This window comes from Aquarana catesbeiana, linkage group LG02, assembly GCF_042186555.1.
Source record: "Aquarana catesbeiana isolate 2022-GZ linkage group LG02, ASM4218655v1, whole genome shotgun sequence".
Taxonomy (NCBI): Eukaryota; Metazoa; Chordata; class Amphibia; order Anura; family Ranidae; genus Aquarana; species Aquarana catesbeiana.
The window spans coordinates 55554114-55578091 of NC_133325.1; the positions used below are offsets into that span (position 1 = coordinate 55554114).

The 23978-nt window shown below is 43.0% G+C and overlaps 1 protein-coding gene across 1 annotated transcript in view; it reads right to left on the reverse strand.

Moving 5' to 3' along the window:
* Window positions 1-1116: 1116 nt before the first annotated feature.
* Window positions 1117-23978, reverse strand: part of SYTL2 (synaptotagmin like 2) — a 67982-nt gene continuing 45120 nt past the window's right edge. The window contains exons 7-8 of the mRNA XM_073617851.1: window positions 12522-12727; window positions 1117-1924 (exon numbers count right to left, since the gene is read on the reverse strand). Coding sequence (XP_073473952.1) covers window positions 1779-1924; window positions 12522-12727 — 352 coding nt within the window. The 3' untranslated portion in view covers window positions 1117-1778. The remainder of the gene's footprint in view (window positions 1925-12521; window positions 12728-23978) is intronic.

Below are 23978 nucleotides of genomic sequence, written 5' to 3' on the forward strand. Positions count from 1 at the left end.
GAGCCACACAGCAGAAGCCACCATGATGCATGGAGGACAAGGAACCCGCTGCCCGCAGTCCATAGAAGCTGGCAACCCGCCCGCTACCTGTAGGAGCCCACAACCCGGCCTCTGCTAGGCAGGAACACCAATCTCTCTTTCCCCAGTCAAACCACCACCCCCCATCCCACAGTTAGGAAGCACCCCCCTAAGCACACATTTAATCATTTGATCGCCCCTGATGTTAACCCTTTTCCTGGCAGTGTCATTTATACAGTGACAGTGAATTTTATGTGTAGCACTGATCACTGTATTGGTGTCACTGGTCCTCAAAAAGTGTCACTTAGTGTCAGGTTTGTCCACCACAATGTCACAGTGCCGCTAAAAATCGCTGATTGTCGCCATTACTAGTAAAAAAAATATTAAAAAAAAAAAAGAAGTCCATAAATTGATCCCATAGTCTGTAGATGCGATAACTTTTGGGCAAACCAATCAATATACACTTATTGGGATTTCGTTTTACCAAAAATACAAAACTTTTCTTCAAAATTCTCTGTCGTTTTGTTTATAGCAGAAAAAACAAACAAAAACAAAACAAAAAAAACGCAGAGGTGATCAAATACCACCAAAAGAAATTATTTGTGGGGAAAAAGGGCATTTTATTTGGGTACAGTGTCACATGGCCGCGCAATTGTCAGCAACGCAGTGCTGTATCGCAAAAAATGGCCTGGTCAGGAAGGGGGTGAAACCTTCTGGGGCTGAAGAGGCTAAGGATGGTTTTTCCAGTTTGATACAAAACGACCACTTTTGAACTAGTTATTCTCTGTCCAAAATGTGCACCTCCCCATTCCTGAATTACAGGAATTCAGGAATGTGGTTGAAAAGACATGACATAAATAGTCACCATGGGTAGAGAGATGACCAGGTACTGCAGACTAGCTTCCTCCATTTTTGGAAATCTTATGAGAAAATGTCAGAATTTCCTTCAGTGTGATCAATTATATATTAAAAATATAAAGAGAATCGGTTGCTTTTAAAATATACCAAAGTATAAATCTAATTGGTGTATAAATTCAATCATTTTATTGAGATAATTACATATATAAATCTTTATTTTTAAAAGTCATTTCTTCTTCAGTATTGGCATTTTATTTTTTGTACAAAACCAATAGGTACATATACATAGCCCAAAACATTGAAAGAACAGAAACAAAAACACATGAATATTCGATAATATAGGAAACGCGCTCCTTACCAATTAACCCACATATAAAAACAAAAATCCTGTTGTCAATAGAAATTAAATATATTTATAGAGATCTATATTTACCATATTTTAAACCTTTAGCCACATTTTCTGTAAGAAAAAAAAACCCTAAAAAGAGCAAGACCGTTTCCATGTTGTGTGGTTCCCCCAAGACAGAAGGGTTGTCAATTAAATTGGCCTCCACAAAAGAAAACAAAAGCATACCAAGACATTTTCTATAGGTAGCAGTATATGTATCGCGGGTACAATGTACATTTTTAACTGCTTACAGACAGATATTCATAGAGGAAAGTTTAGGATCTCTGTAGAGAAAGTCCTGGGGCCTTGTACCAAGAGCAGTAGACCTTGTAACCAGAACACAGTGAAGTTCCACAGTCTTTGGAACATCTACAGATCTTAACTGTAACTTGAAACAATTTGTGGCTTAGGATACAACGTGTGCCGACGTTCACAAGAATCCGGGTGAGGTTTCCAGGTAAGAAAGTGTTTGCAGTGCTAGAAAGTTATGGATGAGTATATGGCATTAAAGGATTTATTTTGCAGGCGTGGCCACCTTGAACATTCGCAGTGGCAGTATGCCCTCGACCCAGGTATTGGGTGAGGCTATCATCTTCTCCCACATTGTCGCTTCTTCATGGGTGGAGTCCATCCAGTCTACAGCTGTCCCGTAACTTTTTCCTAAAAGAATAAAAAGCCCAATGTAATGGGTAAATTCAGTTTTAACACCAACTTACAGTGGGGACGGAAAGTATTCAGACCCCCTTAAATGATTCACTCTTTGTTATATTGCAGCCATTTGCTAAAATCATTTAAGTTCATTTTTTTCCTCATTAATGTACACACAGCACCCCATATTGACAGAAAAATACAGAATTGTTGACATTTTTGCAGATTTATTAAAAAAGAAAAACTGAAATATCACATGGTCCTAAGTATTCAGACCCTTTGCTCAGTATTTAGTAGAAGCACCCTTTTGATCTAATACAGCCATGAGTCTTTTTGGGAAAGATGCAACAAGTTTTTCACACCTGGATTTGGGGATCCTCTGCCATTCCTCCTTGCAGATCCTCTCCAGTTCTGTCAAGTTGGATGATAAACGTTGTTGGACAGCCATCTTTTTTTTTTTTTAAATCTTCATTATTTATTAAAGCTTTCACACATTACAGCTGATCAACAAGACAAATTGCATTATCTGCAGATTATACACATTACTACTTTACAATACCTCTCTCTAATTTCAGATAATCTCCAGGATACCAATGTAACATTCCTAACAAAACAAACAACAGACAACACACAAAAAGGGAAACAAATAAATAAATAAATAAATAAATAAATAAATAAAAGGGAACCCACCACTCACTCCCCTCTCCTCCACCCCTCCCCACCATCATTATCGGTCCTTCCTTAAACTATACAGCATCCTGTCCATCCCGTTTCTGCCCACGAATTATAACTTAGATCATTACTATGATATTCTAGGGGGGCCAAAGAGAAAAAGGCCAATCCTGGAGCTGTTACCCAGGGTCCCCATAACTTGGCTAGTATATCTATTCTACCCCTGTTCTTATACACTTGTTGTTCCATTAATATTGTTGCATTTACCTCAGAACGCCATTCCTCGAATACTGGTCTATTAGAAGACATCCATTTTCTAGCAATTATCTTACGAGCTATGAATAGTCATCTGCCAATTGATATTAACTTGTCCCATGGATATAGCTCTTCATTAACATAGCCCAGTAGACAAGTCTTTGGTTCCATTTCTATATTGGTATTATAATCCTCATTAATTGTTGACACCACCTCTCGCCAATATCTAACCAGCTTGGGGAAGTTCCATAACATATGGATCAGATCAGCCAGGGCCTGCTTACACCTCGGGCAATATGGGGTTTCCCTTCTCCTCCACTTATATAGTTTTTCCAGCGTCCTATGTGTCCTATATATAATAAACAATTGAGATGGGGCCCTCTTCAAAATATTTTGACATTCATCCTCTGTTATACCCCCCCGGTCTGTCTCCCACCCCTTTCTACCTGGAGTATTCTTCAAATCTTGATATTTCATCATAAGTTGGTTATAAGCTAATGTAATTAGACCTTTCTTTTTCTCCTTAGCCCCTGCCAATAAAGACATCAATGGCATAGATCTTGTATTCATCCCGCCACCCTTAAACTGCGAGTTAGCTGCATGACGCAGTTGTAAATATTTATAGAAGTTACTATGATGTAGTTGGTACGACTCCTGTAGCTCCTGAAATGAGCGCATAACATTTTGAACATAAAGCTGCGAGATAAATTGTATTCCTTTAGAACGCCAGTGCTAAAACCCTTACAGTTTACATAACTCTTTATAATGCCTGTTCCCCCAAATTGTTGAAAATTCTGACACCCCTACATATTCCATCATACGTCTCATTTCTTGCCATATTTTATTCATAAGGACCAATGTTGGTCTAGATTGAATACTCGCAAATGATCCCGATCTTAATGCCCCGTACACACGGTCGGACATTGATTGGACATTCTGACAACAAAATCCATGGATTTTTTCCGACGGATGTTGGCTCAAACTTGTTTTGCATACGCAGGGTCGCACAAAGTTGTCGGAATTTCCGAACGCCAAGAAGGCGGTGACGTACACCATCTACGATGAGACTATAAAAGGGCAGTTCAGTATCAAGCGCGGCACCCTTTTGGCTCCTTTTGCTAATCTCGTGTTAGTAAAAGTTTGGTGAGAGACGATTCGTGCTTTTTCAGACTCGTGGTTTTCAGTTAGTTTTTCTGGTGTTCAGTTTGTGCTTGTGGGTTTGTATCTGTTCTTCAGTGCGTGCAGCGAGTTACCATTGACTTTGTCATTGTCATTGTGTTCTTTGTCATTGTGTTACTGATTTTCAGGTCGCTCTTCACAGGCCTTGCTATTCATTAGTGCGTTCTGTTACTTCGTTCTGACCAGCCGACCGCTTTCTAGCCATGTTGCGTACTCATCGTAGAGTTCGTGCTGTGCGGGGGCTTGGTGTTGGGGTCCTTAGTTTGACACAAGCCCAGTCCATGAACAGGGCGAGGAGGAGTTCATGAACCAAGAATTGGTTGCTCCAGCGTGACCAGTTCTGTCACATGCCTTTGCTCCGTGAGATCCATGAGAATAATCCTGACGATTTCAGGAACTTTCTCCGGATGACGGACCCCGTATTTCACCGTTTGTTGGCTTTGCTGACCTCTTATATTAGCAGGCAGGATACCTGCATGAGGCAAGCCATCACTGCAGGACAGAGGCTAGTCGCCACCCTGCGGTACTTGGCGACGGGGAGAAGCCTGCAGGACCTCAAGTTCTCGACAGGCATCTCCCCCCAGGCTCTGGGGATCATTATCCCAGAGACCTGTTCTGCCATCATTCAGGTCCTGCAGAAGGAGTATATTAAGATAAGATTTTTATCCTTTAACATCACATTTTATTGTATAGAATGTTTGCTAATGTATTGTATTATTTTCCTCATTCCCTAATTACCATGATTGCAATATGCTGTGAATGTCCCCTTTGTCCTCATGCATGCTGGATTTTTATGTTATTTTTTTTTGTCCTTCATACATATTTGCCTTCACTTACCTCCCCAGCATACTCTCCTGGGCCTATATTCACCTTGTGTAGTCACTTAACAATGTATTTTGTCAGCTCCATAGTAGTGCTTTACCATAAACACCTCCTAAAATGTGTAATATTGTTATTTGTGCTTTAAATTCAGGCAGGGTGCCAGAGGCTTTTTTTTTGTTCCCCCCACTGCTAACTCAGCTGATACCAATCCTCTATCTATCCTCAATCCTCCATCTGCTGACTTTGCCAAACCCATACATACTATACCCACCTCTTTTGTGGTCATATTTATGGATGAATTCCCCAAAGCATGTAGTGCAAGGGCCTGCCTGAATACTTTCAAATGGTAATGTTAAAAGTTTTTGTATCCTATTATTATCTTGATAGGTAATAGCTAAAATGTGTACAGTCTGTATTTATATCTTTGTATTATGACACTTCTTACCTGTCCAGTGGGCTGCCAATAGTGTAAGTAAGAAGGGGATGGCCAAAGTAATACACATTATTTAGGCATTCGCCTCTCAATGGAGTGGAGAGGGTTACCTGTCCAAAACATCTCCCCCCCATAAAATTTATAAAATGGCCCATGAGATTGGGGGGGAGGAATCTGATAGGTGGACCTTATGCCTTTGTCTTTAAATACTCCCTAAAATAAATGTTATACTGATGTTGGCCAAGAATGTTTGTGTCTTATCTGCTTTACATGTTTAATTGCAACATGATAATTTTTTTTTTTCTTGTTTGACTCCAAAGTTTCCTTCCAACCCACAGGAATGGCAGACTGTGGCCTCCCACTTTGCCCAGCGGTGGGACTTTCCTAACTGCGGTGGGACAATTGATGGGAAACACGTCCACATCGTGCCACCACCCAACTCGGGGTCATACTATTACAACTACAAGGGGTTCAATAGTATTGTGATGTTGGCGGTGGTGTCTGCTACTTACGAGTTCCCGTATGTGGACATGGGGAAGAATGGCCCGATGTCAGATGGTGGAGTCATCACCCACACGAAGTTCTACAGGCGTCTCCAAAATGGCAGCTTGGACTTGCCGCCTCCAGAAGACATGCGGAAGGACTCCCATTTGTCTTTGTTGTGGATGAAGCGTTTGCGCTGGGGGACCATCTTATGCGGCCATTCCCTATGAGGACCCTCACCCCGGATCAGAGGGTTTTTAATTAACGGCCGGCCAGAGCCAGAAGAGTGGTGGATAACACGTTTGGAATAATGGCCAGCCGGTTCCGCCTATTTCTTACACCGATACACATGGCGGAATATAAATTCAATCACATCATCCTGGCTTGCTGTGTTCTCCAAAACTTTTTAAGGAGAAATTCTGTGAACTATGCTGGCTCAGTTGGGCCTGAAGCCGGAATTAATCTAAATGAACCAACCCTGACGGCGCTTGAAGCTGGCCGTCCTGGCATGCCCCCCCAGAGTGCTCGCGAGGTCCGTCTAAGATACATGAAATACTTTGCGGGTAGGGGGGCCATCAATATGCCAGACAATGTCTGAGACATTTTTTAAATAAAAAAATTTGTTAAACTGAACAAATATTTGCTTACATTTACTGCTTGTCTTTCTTTTAGCTGACCCTGACTGAAATTTGGGGAGTCCTGAAAATGGCGTGATTGTGTAAAATTAAAAAGCACTGTTGGGTGTTATTTACTAAAGGCAAAGACACTTTGCACTACAAGTGCACTTGAGACTGCACAGAAACTGCACTTGTAGTGCAAAGTGGATTTGCCTTTAGTAAATAACCCCCATTGTTACTGAAAACACCAACTTTACAACCCAAAAACGCTTTTGAGCATTGAAAGAAGAAGCCACACATTGTTGAATCTCAATCTTTTTAATTAAAGCACAATCACATGTGCATTTATAAAAGGTTTTTAAAACAAACCAACATGTTTGTTGTATAACAATTTTTTAGGTGACATTAAAAGTAAAAATGTCCTTTTAAGGTAAAACAGGCATGTTTAAAACCAACAAGAAAGTTCAACTTTTGTAAAAATTGAAGGCAATATCAGACATGAGTATTTATAAACTGTGTTTGATATTGCGTTCAGATGGGGTGAAGTCACCCCTGGAAAAGTCACATTTTGAAGATGCACACAAATTGCCAAATGTCAACATGTGCTAGCTGCCATCATGGGGGATCAATGGACGTGTTTTGTGGGTGCAACCCCTACCTCTCAGCTACTTTATTATTGAGGAAGGGGTTGCACCCCCAAAACGCGTACATTGATCTCCCGTGATGGCAGAGAGCACATGTTGACAAACTGTGTGCATCTTCAAAATTTGGCTTTTCTAGAATATGTCAAAAAATGTGCAAACAATTTTCAGAAAAATAAAGCAGAAAGAAGTAAGGGATTTCGAGGGGTTAAGGGTTTGTTCATAGACAAGTACAGGGAGCTGCCCTGTCTATGGCAGGTCAAACACCCGCATTATAATCATAAACAAAAGAGGCAGGCAGCGCTGGAGAAACTGCTGGAGTTGGTGAAGCCGGTGGTCCCCACAGCAACCATCCCCTATTTAAAAGCCAAAATTGGTGGTCTGAGGAGCACTTATCTTAGGGAGCGCAAGAAGGTCCAGGATTCCCAGAGATCCGGAGCTGCAGCAGATGATGTTTATGTCCCCAGGCTGTGGTACTATGAGAGACTGCGATTTCTGTCAGACCAGACTGAAGTCAGGGAATCCCTCTCAACTCTTCTTTCCACTCTTCCTTCCACCCTATTTTCCACTCCAGCTGAGGCTTCCGATGTCCAACCTGGGACTTCCAGCCAGGAAGAAGTGGAGGAGCCCAACTTGAGCCAGGTATAGCATTGTTCTACAGATTTCTGGTCAATAAATAAATGATGTTTACTAGATGTTATTATTGATCACTAATTGCTGATTAAATAAAGTGTTTTACATATCAAGTATATAGTACATATCAGTAGTGGGCAAAAAGAATTGGGACAAGAATGAAAAATGTTCAGAATGATAATCTGTTATATTTGTTAACATTCAATTTGCAACAGTCATGAGATGAAAATTGTGTGTGATTGATGAAGAAAAAACTATGTCCCTTTTTCTTACACAGGAAGACCTCAGCCAGGAGGAGGCTGTGGAATGTGGTACACAGGAGGAGGATGTGGAATGTGACAGCCAGGAGGAGGCGGGGGTTAGTGGCAGCCAGGAGGAGGCGGGGGTAAGTGGCAGCCAGGAGGTGGCAGGGCCCAGTAGGAGCCTCACAGAATTGCAGGTTCCTCCCCTCCCTTTCAAACAAAAGACCCAGGAAGGGGAGTAATTCAGCGCTCAGGCTGATTCAGGAGGCTTCTGCGTCCCTCAGAACCACCCCCACTCGTGAAGAGGCCTTTGCCTCCATGGCTGACACAAAACTGCAGGACATGCAGGAGAGCCAACGCCTCGTGTGAGGAAATCATTTATAAAACATTAAATAAGGGGTTGAGGGGCGAAATCACACCCAATACCCACCTGAGTGAGTTGGACCATCCTCCTCCTGCCACAACTCCACCACCACAGACACAGCGTGGAAGGAAGCGTGGAAGGAAGACAAGAGAGTGAAAGCCCTGGGTTCAGTCTGGTCTGACAAAAGATGCAGGCTCTTGTATGACCACAGCCTGGGGACATACATGTCATCTGCTGCTGTTCATGATCTCTTGGACTTCTGGACCAGATTGTACTCCCTTATATATGGACTCCTCAGGCCACCAATTTTGCAGTAAAATAGTTGATGTGTGCCCTAGGGGCCAAAGGCTTCGCCAATTTCTGCTGTTTCTCCAGCGTTGCCTCCCTCTTTCTTTGGTTATGACCCCTTAATAAACTTTTGGTTAGATTTATTATACTCGCCTATGTGTGTTTTCCTTCAAAAAGGACAGTTTGTTTGTGAGGAGGCAGGTACATTTCAAAAATACAATGTGAAATTAACAAGGGACACCAACACCAAGCAACCTCCTTGAGATTAAGTAATACAAGATAATAATCGTGTTGTGGTAACTTGACACACAAAACCCACCAAAACTATTCTGGAGTAAAAAAAAAAAAAAAAGAAAAAGAAAACACAAGATCAGGCTTTAAAAAAAAAAAAAAAAAAAATTTAATATAAAAACATCCAAAAAATAATATTTTTTCGGTAGATGCGACAAATAAAAATATTATATTGATGAAATCACGATAAATAATAAAGAAAGAAGTTTGTGAGAAGTCTGTGTGAATATGAGCAGCATGACGAAAGTGCTATATCCATTCCAAATGCTAATTTTACCAGACCGAGCAGTTCCGTCTCGGAATTTATTCTGAGCATGCGTGGCACTTTGTGCGTCGGAATTGTCCACACACGGTCGGAATTGACGCAATCGGATTTTGTTGTCGAAAAATTTTATAGAATGCTCTCAAACTTTGTGTGTCGGAAAATCCGATGGAAAAAGTCCGATGGAGCCCCCGCACACGGTCGGAATTTCCGATAACAAGCTCCGATCGCACATTTTCCGTCAGAAAATCCGACCGTGTGTACAGGGCATAACTGAGCTGTATTATTATAATACAAGCAGTGACTCAGAAGCACAGCTTGTATGGGGTCTCTCCAATCTATCGTCCCCCATCCAGCAAAGTGCTGCAATTGATAGGCGATAAAATACAATCTTTGCTGTGGTATCGCTAGACCCCCCCTTCCTTAGTACGCTGAAGGATAGACAGTTTAATCCTAGGGCTTTTTCCTTTCCACAATAACTTTCGGAACCAGAAGTCTATTTTCTTAAACCATTTTAAAGGAATCCATATGGGTGAGTTGTGTAACACATACAACAGTTGGGGAGCCCAAATCATCTTTATAAGGTTTGCTCGACCCACCACTGATAAAGGCAATGTGTTCAAAATAGGGTTCAAATTATATTGTAGGTAGTCCTTCGGAAGGCCATTTTTAGGTCTCTCCAGAGATGCTCAATTGGGTTTAAGTCAGGGCTCTGGCTGGGCCATTCAAGAACAGTCACGAACAGTCGAGTCTTTGTGAAGCCACTACTTCGTTATTTTAGCTGTTTGCTTAGAGTCATTGTCTTGTTGGAAGGTAAACCTTCAGCCCAGTCTGAGGTCCTGAGCACTCTGGAGAAGGTTTTCATCCAGGATATCTCTGTACTTGGCCGCATTCATCTTTCCCTCGATTGCAACCAGTCGTCCTGTCCCTGCAGCTGAAATACACCCCCATAGCATGATGCTGCCACCACCATGCTTCACTGTTGGGACTGTATTGGACAGGTAATGAGCAGTGCCTGGTTTTCTCCACACATACCGCTTAGAATTAAGGCCAAAAAGTTCTATCTTGGTCTCAGCAGACCAGAGAATCTTATTTCTCACCATCTTGGAGTCCTTCAGGTGTTTTTTTTAGCAAACTCCATGCGGGCTTTCATGTGTCCTGCACTGAGGAGAGGCTTCTGTCGGGCCACTCTGCCATAAAGCCCCGACTGGTTGAGGGCTGCAGTGATGGTTGATTTTCTACAACTTTCTCCCATCTCCCGACTTCATCTCTGGAGCTCAGCTACAGTGATCTTTGGGTTCTTCTTTATCTCTCTCACAAAGGCTCTTCTCCCCCGATAGCTCAGTTTGGCAGGACGGCCAGCTCTAGGAAGGGTTCTGGTCGTCCCAAATGTCTTCCATTTAAGAATCATAGAGGCCACTGTGCTCTTAGGAACCTTAAGTGCAGCAGAAATTTTGGCCAGATCTGTGCCTTGCCACAATTCTCTCTCTGAGCTCTTCAGGCAGTTCCTTTGACCTCATGATTCTCATTTGCTCTGACATGCACTGTGAGCTGTAAGGTCTTATATAGACAGGTGTGTGGCTTTCCTAATCAAGTCCAATCAGTATAATCAAACACAGCTAGACTCAAATGAAGGTGTAGAATCATCTCAAGGATGATTAGAAGAAATGGACAGTCACCTGAGTTAAATATATGAGTGTCACAGCAAAAGGTCTGAATACTTAGGACCATGTGATATTTCAGTTTTTCTTTTTTAATAAATCTGCAAAAATGTCAACAATTCTGTGTTTTTCTGTCGGGGTGCTGTGTGTGCATTAATGAGGAAAAGAAATGAACTTAAATGATTTTAGCAAATGGCTGCAATATAAAGAGTGAAAATCTTAGGGGGGTTTGAATACTTTCCATCCCCACTGTATACTAAGATTTAAAAAAGGTTTAGCTTCACTGCCTTGGAAGTCACAGATTAGCAGCTATCATCTGCTACTTCTCACATAGCCATCTGATAATGATTCCCATTCATAAAAAAGGTGGCTGAGAGGTAAGCACACTTGCCAGTCACCAGCAACATGGACAGCTTAGTGTTTTCTCTGTATTTGTTGGGGTCCCCCCCCAAAATTCAAGAATATAGCAGTAAATGGGAAATGTTTATTATTTACCACTAGCCCTGAATAGCAGACAACCCCCCAAACCCCATTCCCCAGCAAAGATGGACACATTCTAATCAGTCCCCACAGACAGCTAACAAGGATGAAGGAATGAAGAGCTCACAACCCAGAAATGCAGATTACCACACTAGATGGCACAAATTATGTAGATGCCTATTGGGCACCGCCCCTCTAATCTACATGCAGGGCGCTGGACACATGGATTTCACATGGGTTTTTTTTGTTTTTTTTTAAGCACATGATTAGAGCCTGAGGCTCTAATTGGCTTCAAAAAAGGGTGGGCTCGGGGCGCAGAGCACTGCACCCTGAGCCCACCCAGGTGAGACAACAGCGAATTATTATTTGTCTTCTGTTGTCTTCCCAATTTCTCCTCCCTGCCAATCAGGAAGCGGAGTCCCAAGACACGATTGGCCAGGGAGTCTTAGGACTCCCGGCCAATCGTGTCTCAGGACCCACTTTCTGTTCGACAGGGAGGAGAAACAACGACCCTGGCTCTTCCCTCGGCAAGCTGGAGCGAGGAGCAGCAGCCCTACCCCAGATCCTCGTCGCCGCTTTCCCATTTGTCCCCCTTGGGGGGGGGGGTAGGATTGGATTTGTGGCCCCTTTCTGAGCTTCGGTTCATGGGGCGATCTTGTACTTTCAGACACCTGGAGCGCTGGGATCTGAGCAGCAGGGACAGAGCCTAATCAGCAGTACTCCTCTCCTCTCCATCTTTTACCATGTTATACAGTATTAGTATCCCCTTTATACCGGAAATACAAATATTTGCCATCGACAGCTCACTGTAAAATCTTTCATTTGCGGCAACTTTTCTTTCATTAAACCTTACAGTGCAGACAGTTTGGAGTTCAGCGAGCCCCCCCCACATATTGAGCACCAGCTGCCACTGCCAGTGGGCGATTACAGTGACGAGGGTACTATTAATGCTACGGTATACAGTATGCATTCCCAACCTTGTAGGCCCTTTTCTGTTCTGGCAGAACTCTGCCCTTTTAGTGAGATAAGGTACCAATCTCTTTTTCGAGCTTGCTTTGTATAAAGGCTCTTTTGACTGAACGGGCAAAAGTTCCTACAGAAACACTCCAAAATCTTGTGGAAAACTCCCAGAAGAGGGGGGGGGGGCACTTAAAAATGCAAAGGGAGGGGGTCATATTTATACCAATGCCCATTGGCTTAGTTTGGGAGAGCCAAAAAGTTTATACAGGTGTGATGGTCAGGTGTCCCAAACATTTTGCCATATACATTTGTGTGGGTTCCTTTACCTGTTCCCAGGCCAATTCTTAGTCCTCCCAAAAAGTGATTTGATAGCCTGTTATGGTCCCACACTGTGAGCTCCACACAAGCCTCCCTCAGGTCTTCTTCCTTGAAGCCATCATAAACCATTGTGTGATTGAAATATGGATTAGGTGTTTTATCTACTGTGCGCGTTCTCTGCCAACTTTTCCTGCTTGTGTCAGGAAGTACCCTACTGGAAAAGAAAAAAAATAAAAATAAATAAATAAAAAACACACACTAATCAATGTAATCCCTTATATGCACCACAGCTTGATTTACAACCTTTAGACTGCATTCACAAGTGTAGCGTCTGCATTTTTATACATGACTTGGATGTTTTTATGCTTTGCTGTTTTTTATTAGCCAATAAAAACTATATAACTATTCTGCTGCATTATGTGTTGCTAGGTATTTAAACTTTTATTTATTTTTTTATTATTATTTATTATTCTTTTTCGTTAGGGTAAGGGGTTATGCCTCGTACACACGATCGGATTGTTGGCCAACAAAACCGTGGAATTTTGTCCGAAGGGCGTTGGGTCAAACTTGTCTTGCATACACATGGTCACACAAATGTTGGCCAACAATCACTAACGTAGTGACGTACTACGTGGTTTTTCAGCTCTTTAGTGCCACCCTTTGGGTTCCTTCTGCTAATTTCGAGTTAGTAGAAGTTTGGTGAGTGTTGATTGGCGCTTTTCAGTTCGCGCTTTTCAGTTGGCGCTTTTCTGAACGGCCGTTCGTCAGCCAAACATGTTGCGGAATCGGAGGAGATAACGTGTTATTTATTATTGGCCTTGGAGTTATTGCTTTGACATTTTTTTGGTTGAATAATGATTTGATTTGGTATTTTTTCTATATTTTTGGATGCATAGAATGCACTTTTTGGTTAAGTTCTATTGGCAGATAGCATGTCTAATTTTTTTTTTTTTAAATGCACAATAAAAAAATTGTGTAGAATAATACTTGTCTATGTGTTTTACTTCAAATTACAGTTTGGGAGTAGGCAGTTACATTTTAAAAAATATAATGTAAAACTGACAAGGGACACTTGATCTTATAAACTACGAGATAATGGTGTTGTGGTAACTTGCACAAATAAAAAAAAAAAAAAAACATAATAATATTATTCTTGATATCACTAGGAAAAAAAAAGCCTTTGAAAATTAATTTGAAATAACTCCATCAGTATCACCAGCAAAGCAGCTTCATTATTATCTCATTAAAGAAGAAGAGAATTGTGCGCTGCATTTGGAGATTTCATAATTTGCCACGTCACGAATGTTAATTCTCAATTACGAACGTTAGTTTACAAGACCAACCGCTTCTGCTTCCGAGCATGCGTGTTTGTGCTTTGGACTTTTGTCCGACGGACTTGTGTACACACGATTGGAAAATCCTTCAACACACATTTGTTGGCGGAAAATTTGAAAACATGCTATCCAACATTTGTCCGCGGAAAGTCCGACAACAATTTTCTGGATTTTCCGCCAACAGCCTGCCTCACACAATTCCGTTGGAAAGTCAGATTGCGTGTAAGCGGCTTTAAAGTTAAGGTTATTTTTTATAATTTTTTTGTTAGGGTACTACCTGGCACAGTATTTTCTTGGCACACTTTGGGCCCCTTAGTACCAACTGAGCATCATTTAAACGCCACGGCCTACCTGAGTATTGTTGCTGACCATGTCATCCCTTTATGACTACAGTGTACCCATCTTCTGATGGCTCCATCCAGCAGGATAATGCACCATGTCATAAAGCTCCAATCATCTCACCACTGGTTTCTTGAACATGACAATGAAGTCACTGTACTCCAATGGCCTCCAGAGTCACCAGATCTCAATCCAATAGAGCACCTTTGGGGTGTAGTGGAATGGGAGATTCGCATCATGGATGTACAGCCGACAAATCTGCAGCAACTGTGTGATGTTATGTCAATATGGACCAAAATCTTTGAGGAATGTTTTCAACACCTTCTTGAATCTATGCCATGAAGAAGGCAGTTCTGAAGGCAGTTCTGATGGCAAAAGGGGGTCCAACCCGGGACTAGCAAGGGGTACCTAATAAAGTGGTCGGTGAGTGTACGTTGCAGTATTACGGCAGCACCAACAAAGCTGTAGATACATTCCTTCCTATCTTTTAGAATAGGTTCTTAGATGGAAATGTAGATCATTACATCAGCTCTAGGACTTGTATCTCTCTTATAGGGCAAAGCAATTTTTAGAATTCTGCTACAGGTTTGGCGATAACCATCATTACTTACATAGTTACAGTTAGCAGGTGAGGTTGAAAAAAGACACAAGTCCATCAAGTCCAACCTATGTGTGTGATTATGTGTCAGTATTACATTGTATATCCCTGTATGTTGCGGTCATTCAGGTGATTATCTAATAGTTTCTTGAAGCTATCAATGCTCCCCGCTGAGACCACCGCCTGTGGAAGGGAATTCCACATCCTTGCCGCTCTCACAGTAAAGAACCCTCTACGTAGTTTAAGGTTAAACCTCTTTTCTTCTAATTGTAATGAGTGGCCACGAGTCCTATTAAACTCTCTTCTGCGAAAAAGTTTTATCCCTATTGTGGGGTCACCAGTATAGTATTTGTAAATTGAAATCATATCCCCTCTCAAGCGTCTCTTCTCCAGAGAGAATAAGTTCAGTGCTCGCAACCTTTCCTCATAACTAAGATCCTCCAGACCCTTTATTAGCTTTGTTGCCCTTATTTGTACTCGCTCCATTTCAAGTACATCCTTCCTGAGGACTGGTGCCCAGAACTGGACAGCATACTCCAGGTGCGGCCGGACCAGAGCCTTGTAGAGTGGGAGAATTATCGTTTTATCTCTGGCGTTGATCCCCCTTTTAATGCATGCCAATATTCTGTTTGCTTTGTTAGCAGCAGCTTGGCATTGCATGCCATTGCTGAGCCTATCATCTACTAGGACCCCCAGGTCCTTTTCCATCCTATATTCTCCCAGAGGTTCTCCCCCCAGTGTATAGATTGCATTCATATTTTTGCCACCCAAATGCATTATTTTACATTTTTCTACATTGAACCTCATTTGCCATGTAGTCACCCACCCCATTCATTTGTTCAGGTCTTTTTGCAAGGTTTCCACATCCTGCAGAGAAGTTATTGCCCTGCTTAGCTTAGTATCGTCTGCAAATACAGAGATTGAACTGTTTATCCCATCCTTCAGGTCGTTTATGAACAAATTAAATAGGATTGGTCCCAGCACAGAATCCTGGGGAACCCCACTACCCACCCCTGACCATTCTGAGTACTCCCCATTTATCACCACCCTCTGAACTCGCCCTTGTAGCCAGTTTTCAATCCATGTACTCACCCTATGGTTCATGCCAACGGACCTTATTTTGTACAGTAAACGTTTATGGGGAACTGTGTCAAATGCTTTTGCAAAATCCAGATACACCACATCTACGGGCCTTCCTTTATCTAGATGGCAACTCACCTCCTCATAAAAGGTTAATAGATTGGTTTGGCAAGAACGATTCTTCATGAATCCATGCTGATTACTGCTAATGATACTGTTTTTATTACTAAAATCTTGTATATATAGTCCCTTATCATCCCCTCCAAGAGTTTGCATACTATTGATGTTAGGCTAACTGGTCTGTAATTCCCAGGGATGTATTTTGGGCCCCATTTTAAATATTGGTGCTACATTGGCTTTTCTCCAATCAGCTGGTACCATTCCAGTCAGTAGACTATCTGTAAAAATTAGGAACAACGGTCTGGCAATCACTTGACTGAGTTCCCTAAGTACCCTTGGATGCAAGCCATCTGGTCCCGGTGATTTATTAATGTTAAGTTTCTCAAGTCTAATTTTAAATCTGTCCTCTGTTAACCATGGAAGTGCTTCCTGTGTTGTGTCATGAGGATAAACACTGCAGTTTTGGTTACTGAAGCCCCCAGATTCACTCGTGAAGACTGAGGAGAAGAATAAATTCAATACCTTCGCCATCTCCCCATCCTTTGTAACCAGATGTCCTTCTTGGATTTCTTGGGATTTTTTTTGCTCTCCTCCGCTATGTGTCTTTCATGTTCTATCTTAGCCGTCCTAATTGCACCCTTACATTTCTTGTTGCATTCTTTATAAAGTCTGAATGCTGAGGATGATCCCTCAACCTTGTATTTTTTAAAGGCCTTCTCCTTTGCTTTTATATGCATTTTTACATTGAAGTTAAGCCATGCAGGATTTTTGTTCGCTCTTTTAAATTTATTACCCACAGGGATACATTGGCTAATGCCCTTATTTTTTTTTTTTTTTTTCCACTTCAGAAACCAATAAATAGAGGGCTGAATCAGCTCGATGTTCATTAACTGTCGCCTTCTCAGGTTCACATAATAGTGGATCATGCATTACCTCAATTCCTTTTATGTCATCACTATGAATACTTTAATGCATAACTTTGGCATCAAATCCCCCCTTACTCCAAACATCTAGGCTCAAACTATAGCTATGCTAAAGCCCAATATCAAGTGGGACTTTGTCTTTTTCTGAGCCAGTTTGGAGGAAAAAGGAACAAATAAAAGGAAGTAGATATACAGGAAAGATAAAAAAAAAACAAGAGAAGGATATATAATAGGAAACTTATGGGCTCCCCATGCCCGTCGTCTGCTGAGCTACCCGGTGTTGCACGGAAAATTTACCTGTTCCCAAGTCCACCCCCCCCCCTCCCTCGATGTTTAACCTGCATCCATCTAGATTATTTATTTAAATAAAAAATATGCATATCAAGATCAAGATCTCTTCACTCCAGCACTCATTGTCCTCAAGGGTTCCAGTTACCCATATATCTATGTTAAGCCCCTCTCTTGGTCTAATCCTACGCCTTGCCCACTAGGGGCGCCCTGCTTTCTCTAACCATGGCTTCCATATGCTTTCAAATTCCTGAAGGTTACCTCTCTTTATGTACTCCACTCTTTCCCTACTCAGGGTTTCGTTAATAGTAGAGATCCAGTCTTTCACCGAGGGGGGGTCTTTTGATTGCCATCTTAGTGTTATCATCTTCCTGGCCTGAAACAAGGCCCGCGTAATGGCCAGCGTGGTGCACAGTCTCTCTCCCAGCACTCTTCTATACCCCAGAATACAGGCTATGGCCTCCTTTACCACTGTAGTACCAAAGATACTTCCCAGGTTCCCGGTTACCTCCTCCCAGTATCTAAATAACTTGGGACACCTCCACAGCATATGGATGAGGTCTCCCGACCTCTGACATCTGGGACAGTTGTCATTAGGCCTTCTCCCAAATTTAAAAAGTCTTTTAGGTGTATAGTAGGCTCTATTTAGCAACAACAGGTGAGAAAGCCGCTGTGAAGGGGACACGGAGACCTGAACACCCAACTCCAAGGTTTTCACCCATTGTTCCTGGGTCATTCCCCCTATATCCTCTTCCCATTTAGCCTTTAGCCCGTGGAGTATCCCCCCGCTGTTGTCTGATTTCCTTAATTAATCATAAATTCTTGATATTAACCCTCTGGTAGGGTTTACCAGCATTATGCTCTGAAATAGAGGCATTTCTTCCCAACTCAGAATCTGAGCTTTAAATTGTGCTTTAAGGGCATGTTCTAGCTGGAGATATAAGAAGAGAGAACTCCGCGGTAGCTTGAATTCCCCGACTAGTTCAGGGAATTTCTTTAACTTGGTGCCGTTATAGAGCTCACTTAGCCTTCTGATGCCAAGATTCTCCCACTCCCTGAATGTGCCTATTTTAAGGACTTCCTGTAAGTTGCGATTGTTCCAGATAGGAGAGTAGACTGTTGGATCTTCATATCTCATCATTTTCTTGACTGTTTTCCAGAGTTTAGTTAGCAGTTTAATAGTTGGAAAGTCGTCATGGAACATATCCGCCTCTAGAGTTTCAATTATTGTATTATGTGGAGTACTTAGCAATAGTAATTTGCCATTGGGGGTGCCTCCTTTCGGTATCCCACAACCCAGCAACTGCTGTAGTTGAGTTGCCAAGAAATAGCGCTCGGGGTGTGGGAGGGCAAAGCCCCCCTCCCGAGTGGGAAGCTGGAGCACTCAAAGACGAATCCTGGCTTGCTTCCCCTTCCATATCAATTCCCTAAAGAGGCTATCAATTCTTTTAAACCACTTCTTACCAATCCAGACTGGAGAGTTGTGCAGGACATATAGCAATTGTGGCATCCATACCATTTTTATTAAGCTACATCTTCCTGCAGCTGACAGAGGCAAACGCCTCCAAATTCCTATTTTTTGTTTCAATTTTGTTAAAAGAGGGACGAGGTTTTTGCTGATATATAAGGTGGGGTCCTTCGTCAGAACTATTCCCAGGTATTTCAGGGCATCCACCGTTACCATCTGGGGTATATCGCATGCTATTAACTCGCTAATGGGATCTATCGGCAAGAACTCGGACTTCTCCCAGTTTATCTCTAAACCAGAGAAACTGCCGAAGTCCTTCACTATCCTCATCGCACCCAGTAGTGAATTTCTCGAATCCCCCAGGAATAACAAAATGTCATCCGCATAAAGCGCGATTTTTTATTCGCCCGATTTTCTCCGGAAGCCAGTTATCGCACTGCTTTCCCTTATGGAGATGGCCAGGGGTTCCATCGCCAATGCAAACAGCAGAGGAGAGAGTGGACACCCCTGCCTAGTCCCCCTTTCCAACTCAAACCAGTCTGAGAATTCGTTATTAATTTTTAGTCTTGCCTTAGGACGGGTATATAGCATTCTGATCCACCCTATAAAGGATGGGCCAAATCCAAATTTCTCCAGCACTCGCCATATGTAGCCCCACTCCACGCTATCAAAAGCTTTAGATACATCAAGGGTCATTAACGCTCTCGAGCCCACATTCTCCGTTGGAGACTGTAAATTCAAAAACGCTCTTCTAATGTTCAAACTCGTAGATCTGTTGGCTATAAAGCCCGCCTGGTCCTCGTGGATCAATTTATGAATAACTCCGTTCAATCTTGCTGCCAGTACCTTGGCCAGAATTTTTACATCAGTACAAAGTAGAAAAATTGGTCTATAGGCGGCCACATCCAATGGGTCTTTCCCTTCCTTCTGTAACACAATGATTGTTGCTTCTAGCATTGAAGCAGGCAACTGACCTCCCTCAAGCGACCCCTCCAAAGCTTTTAGTAGTTCAGGGATCAACACTGCACCATACTGTTTATATGTCTCGCTTGGAAGGCCATCGGGCCCAGGAGACTTAAGGCTTGCCATGCCCGCTACTGCTTGATGTAATTCTGCTACCGTTATTGGAGAGTCTAATATGGCCCTTTCTTCCTGTGATATAGTAGGAATCGGCAGCCCCTCCAAGAAGTCCTCCATCTTAGCCTCCTTACCCTTTTTCTGCGAAGAGTAGAGTTTTTTATAATAAACCCTGAAGGCTTGTACTATTTCTGGAGTGCTTGATACTATATCTCCACTCTGCGATCTAATAGCGAGGACCGTGGATGGAGCTGCATTTGATTTTACTAGCATAGCCAATGTCCTTCCCACTCTTTCGCCCTCCACCATAAATTCCTGTCTCTGAAGAAGGCGCCTAGTCTCTGCTTTCTGCATGGCCACTAATTTATACTTTTGTTGTTTCTCTTGCCAAGTGCTTTCCGACTCCGGGGTTGGATTTCTAATAAAATTATTTTCGGCCTCGAGAGCATCCCTCAGAGTGCTCTCTTCCTCACTCCCAGCCTCTTTATTGAATTTAGCCATCTGCTGTATTAGAACCCCTCTAAGAAACGCCTTGAGGGTGTCCCATAGCACAGGGGGAGACACCGATCCCTGATTGAACTCAACAAACTCCCTTAAGATGGGGAGAATCCCGTCCGATTTTTTAATCACTTCGAACCAGTGCGGGCTCATACTCCAACTCTTCCTGGGCCTAGACTCTCCTACATTTAATGTAGCCACCATAGGGGAATGATCTGAAATGCCTCTTGGCCAATATGTTATTTTTTCTAGCATCTGGAGTGCCCTGCCATTTCCCAGGACTAGATCTATCCTTGAGAGCGTGGAGTATGACGCGGAGCAGCAGGTATATTGCAGCACGCCTGGGTTCCGCACCCTCCATAAATCTACTAGCCCCACTTCCTCCAGGAATAGACTTAACCGGCTCCTCCCTGATTCCTCTGAGGGTTGTCGTATCGGGAATCTGTCCAGCTTTCTGTCTAGGACCTCATTAAAGTCCCCTACGACTACAATCGGGCACTCTTATTTATCTAACAGAAATTTGTACAATTTGAGCAGTATATCCAGATTAAATGGCGGAGGGATGTATATATTTGCCACCATATACATGGCACCATCAATGGAGCAGAATAGAAAAATATATCTACCCAGCTCGTCTATACTGACCTGTCTACAGGAAAATTTTATCCCGGCTTTCACCAAGATGCTCACCCCCCTGCTAAAAGAGGAGTGAAATGCATGGAATTGGTATTGGAATTTTTTCATCTGTAACTGCTGACTGGTATCCTTGGTTAGGTGGGTTTCCTGCAGACAGATCAGATCTACCCTACATCTCTCCAACATAGAAAACACTGCCAGCCTTTTAAGAGGAGATCCCAGGCCCCTGACGTTCCAGGATCCTATTTTCAAGGACTTAACTAACATCTGGGTTCTGAAGAGCCTATCTTGTCCCAGCAAGTGCTACCGTATATATCAAGTTACTTTTATAAAGTGAAATTTATGCACCTCTTTACTCAAAATTACATTTTTTTTCCCCTCCTAGTATATGTTGTATTAATTCTAAATGCGTGCGTAATGTGGGTTCTAAAATACATGCTTAACTTAGCCACGTCTACCCTGCTTTATTAAAGTTTGCTACAAAAAGTGCCTGTATGTGCAAGTAATAAAAACAAAAAAAGATCTGTAAGTGAAGGTCTGGATACCTCCAGAGTAATTTCTAGTGGTGTAAGTGTTCATGAATAATGATTTACCCACCCTATTTCCCCCCCCTCCCTTCTTCCCACCCCTTCCCTTCCCTCCCCACCCACCCACCCCTACCCTCCCGCCCCGTCCCCCTCCCCCCCCCCACCCGTACCCACCTATCTAGGTATACCCCCTGGGGATTTACCATGACCGTTACCTCTTACACTAACACCACCCTTTTACACCCAATCTTCCACTCACAACGCCACACCGCCCCACATGCAGACAGCTATGTGCACCCATCCCCTCCCGTCCCCTAATAACAGAGACCATTAACAAATGGCAGGAAGGGGTAGAAACTTAAGGAACACCCCCCACAAGGACAAAACAAAAAAAAAGAAAAAGAAGCAAAAAGAAGAAAGAAAAACAAAAATACAGCCCCTATACCTCCCAATGCCCTGTCGTGTCATCCTATTGATACACCGGCCTATTATATCCTCCCCAACTCTCTACGTGAGATTCGTAATTTTTTCCCTATTATCTTCAAGCCACTTCTCAACTTCAGCAGGGGAGTTGAAAAACAGAGTCTCCCCCAGGGCCGCAACCCGCAACCTTGCCGGATATAAAAGAGCATATGGCAGCTTAAATTTTTGTAGATTGCGTTTTGCCTGGGTAAACTCTGCTCTTCGCCCCTGCAGATCCGGAGAGAAGTCGGAATAAAACGATATTTTTGCACCTTTTAAAAAAACCTCCCCTGCTTCCCTGATCTTCTGTAACAAAGTCACTTTATCCTGGTAGTTAAGAAATCTCAGGAGAAGAGGTCTCGGGTGGCCCCCCTCCGGCGGTGCCCTGAAAGGGATCCTGTGAGCTCTTATGATGGAGAACGAAGCCGAGAATGATTCTTTCCCGAATAGCTCCCCCAACCATTTTTCTAGGAATGCAATTGGATTGGCGCCCTCACTCCTTTCAGGTAGACCTATCAGTCTCACATTATCTCTTCTACTCCTGTTCTCCATCTCATCCATTTTAGAGGCTTGTTTAGATAACTGTTCCTTCAGCCATTTTATTTCTTTGATTATAGGGGACACATTATCTTCTAGCCCACTGACTCTTTCTTCCAGGGTCGTTGTTCTTTCTGCCGTTTTCTGTAGATCTTGCCTGACCAGTAACAGATCTGCTTTAACACCTTTCATCTGTTCACAGAGATCTTTAAGCGAGCCGTTACACACCCCTACGGCCATAAATACATCCGTTAAGGTTGGTTCTCTATTCAAGGGTAAATTCGGGTCGCTTACTAGCTCCAAATTCACGTTTGTGTTTTGATCACTTAGCCCCGGTCCTTTATTGCATAATGATTTGGAAGGCTGGGTAGCCAATGCAACCCCTGAGGGCTGTGAATGAGGCTGGCCCTGGCTTTTCCTATCCGATGCCCCCCCCCTGTTGACCCTTCAGCTGCGTCCCCTTTTTTGGAGGGGTCAGAGCAGAGGCATGAGCATATTGCTCCAGTTTTGCTGCTGCCGATGCTGCTGCAGCATGCTGCGAGTTTTTCTCTTTAGAAGAGCATAGATTCTGCATCATTTACTCTTATAGGTATACGTATACTCTAACAACAACAAATTAGTTACCGACAGTTACTGACGGTTTCTGCAAGTCCAAGAGGATCTAAGGGGAAGGAAGAGGAAAGGGAGACCTCTGCACCTGTCTGCACTTATCTACCCGTTGTACAGAGCATATACCACAATGTTTTAAAAAGTAAAGTGTTTGAAGCGGGGTAGGTCTCTCCACTCTTATACACCCCGGTAAGGAAAAAGAGAGCTCAAACAGAGGGAAACCACAGTACCTTAGGTGGCCGGCGTGGGGCAGCTCCCTACACCCATAATCTCCTCAGCTACGACAGTAATTAGTGCAGCCCCCCCCTACACCGTGGTTTGCACAGTTTGGTTAAATGCCGCTAAGGCAGTCGCCAGCAGTATACGGTTAGTAGGGTATATCCGCCGAGTATCCCGACCCACACCTAAACCTCTCCCTTTGCAGCTGCTGAGGATCCCAGGGCTTTGGCTAGTTTATAATGGCCCCGCCTGAAGATGGGGGGATTAGTGTGTTTTAATGGCCCCCCAGGAATCCCCCACTGCCCCTGTTCCCACACCCGTCTCAGCAACACAAAGCAAAGAAAAGAGAAAAAAAAAAAAAAAAAAGAAAGAAAATGTACTTTGCTTCCTGTATTAGCTTACTCTGCTCCCAGACTTAATATTACCCATGCAGCAAGCAAAGCAAAACACTGACACACATAAGTACACACATAAGTAGCTATGTTACTGCACAGATGCCCCATTACCAGGAGTTGCTCTAATCCAAGGGTTGTCTAACGTTTTTAAAACAGCATCTGGTTGCCATATTAGTGACTCCATACTGTACCAGCTCTAGCCGTCTTCTGTTCCATGACTAGCATGGAGATGGGGAAGTAAAAGCTGCTTGTCTCGCAGCAGCGTGCAGGGGATGACGTCTCTCCCGGAGAATTCCTCAGTGTTCACCGCCCATTTAGAGATTGAAGGACCTTTAGCAGAGAAACAGGAGAGGCG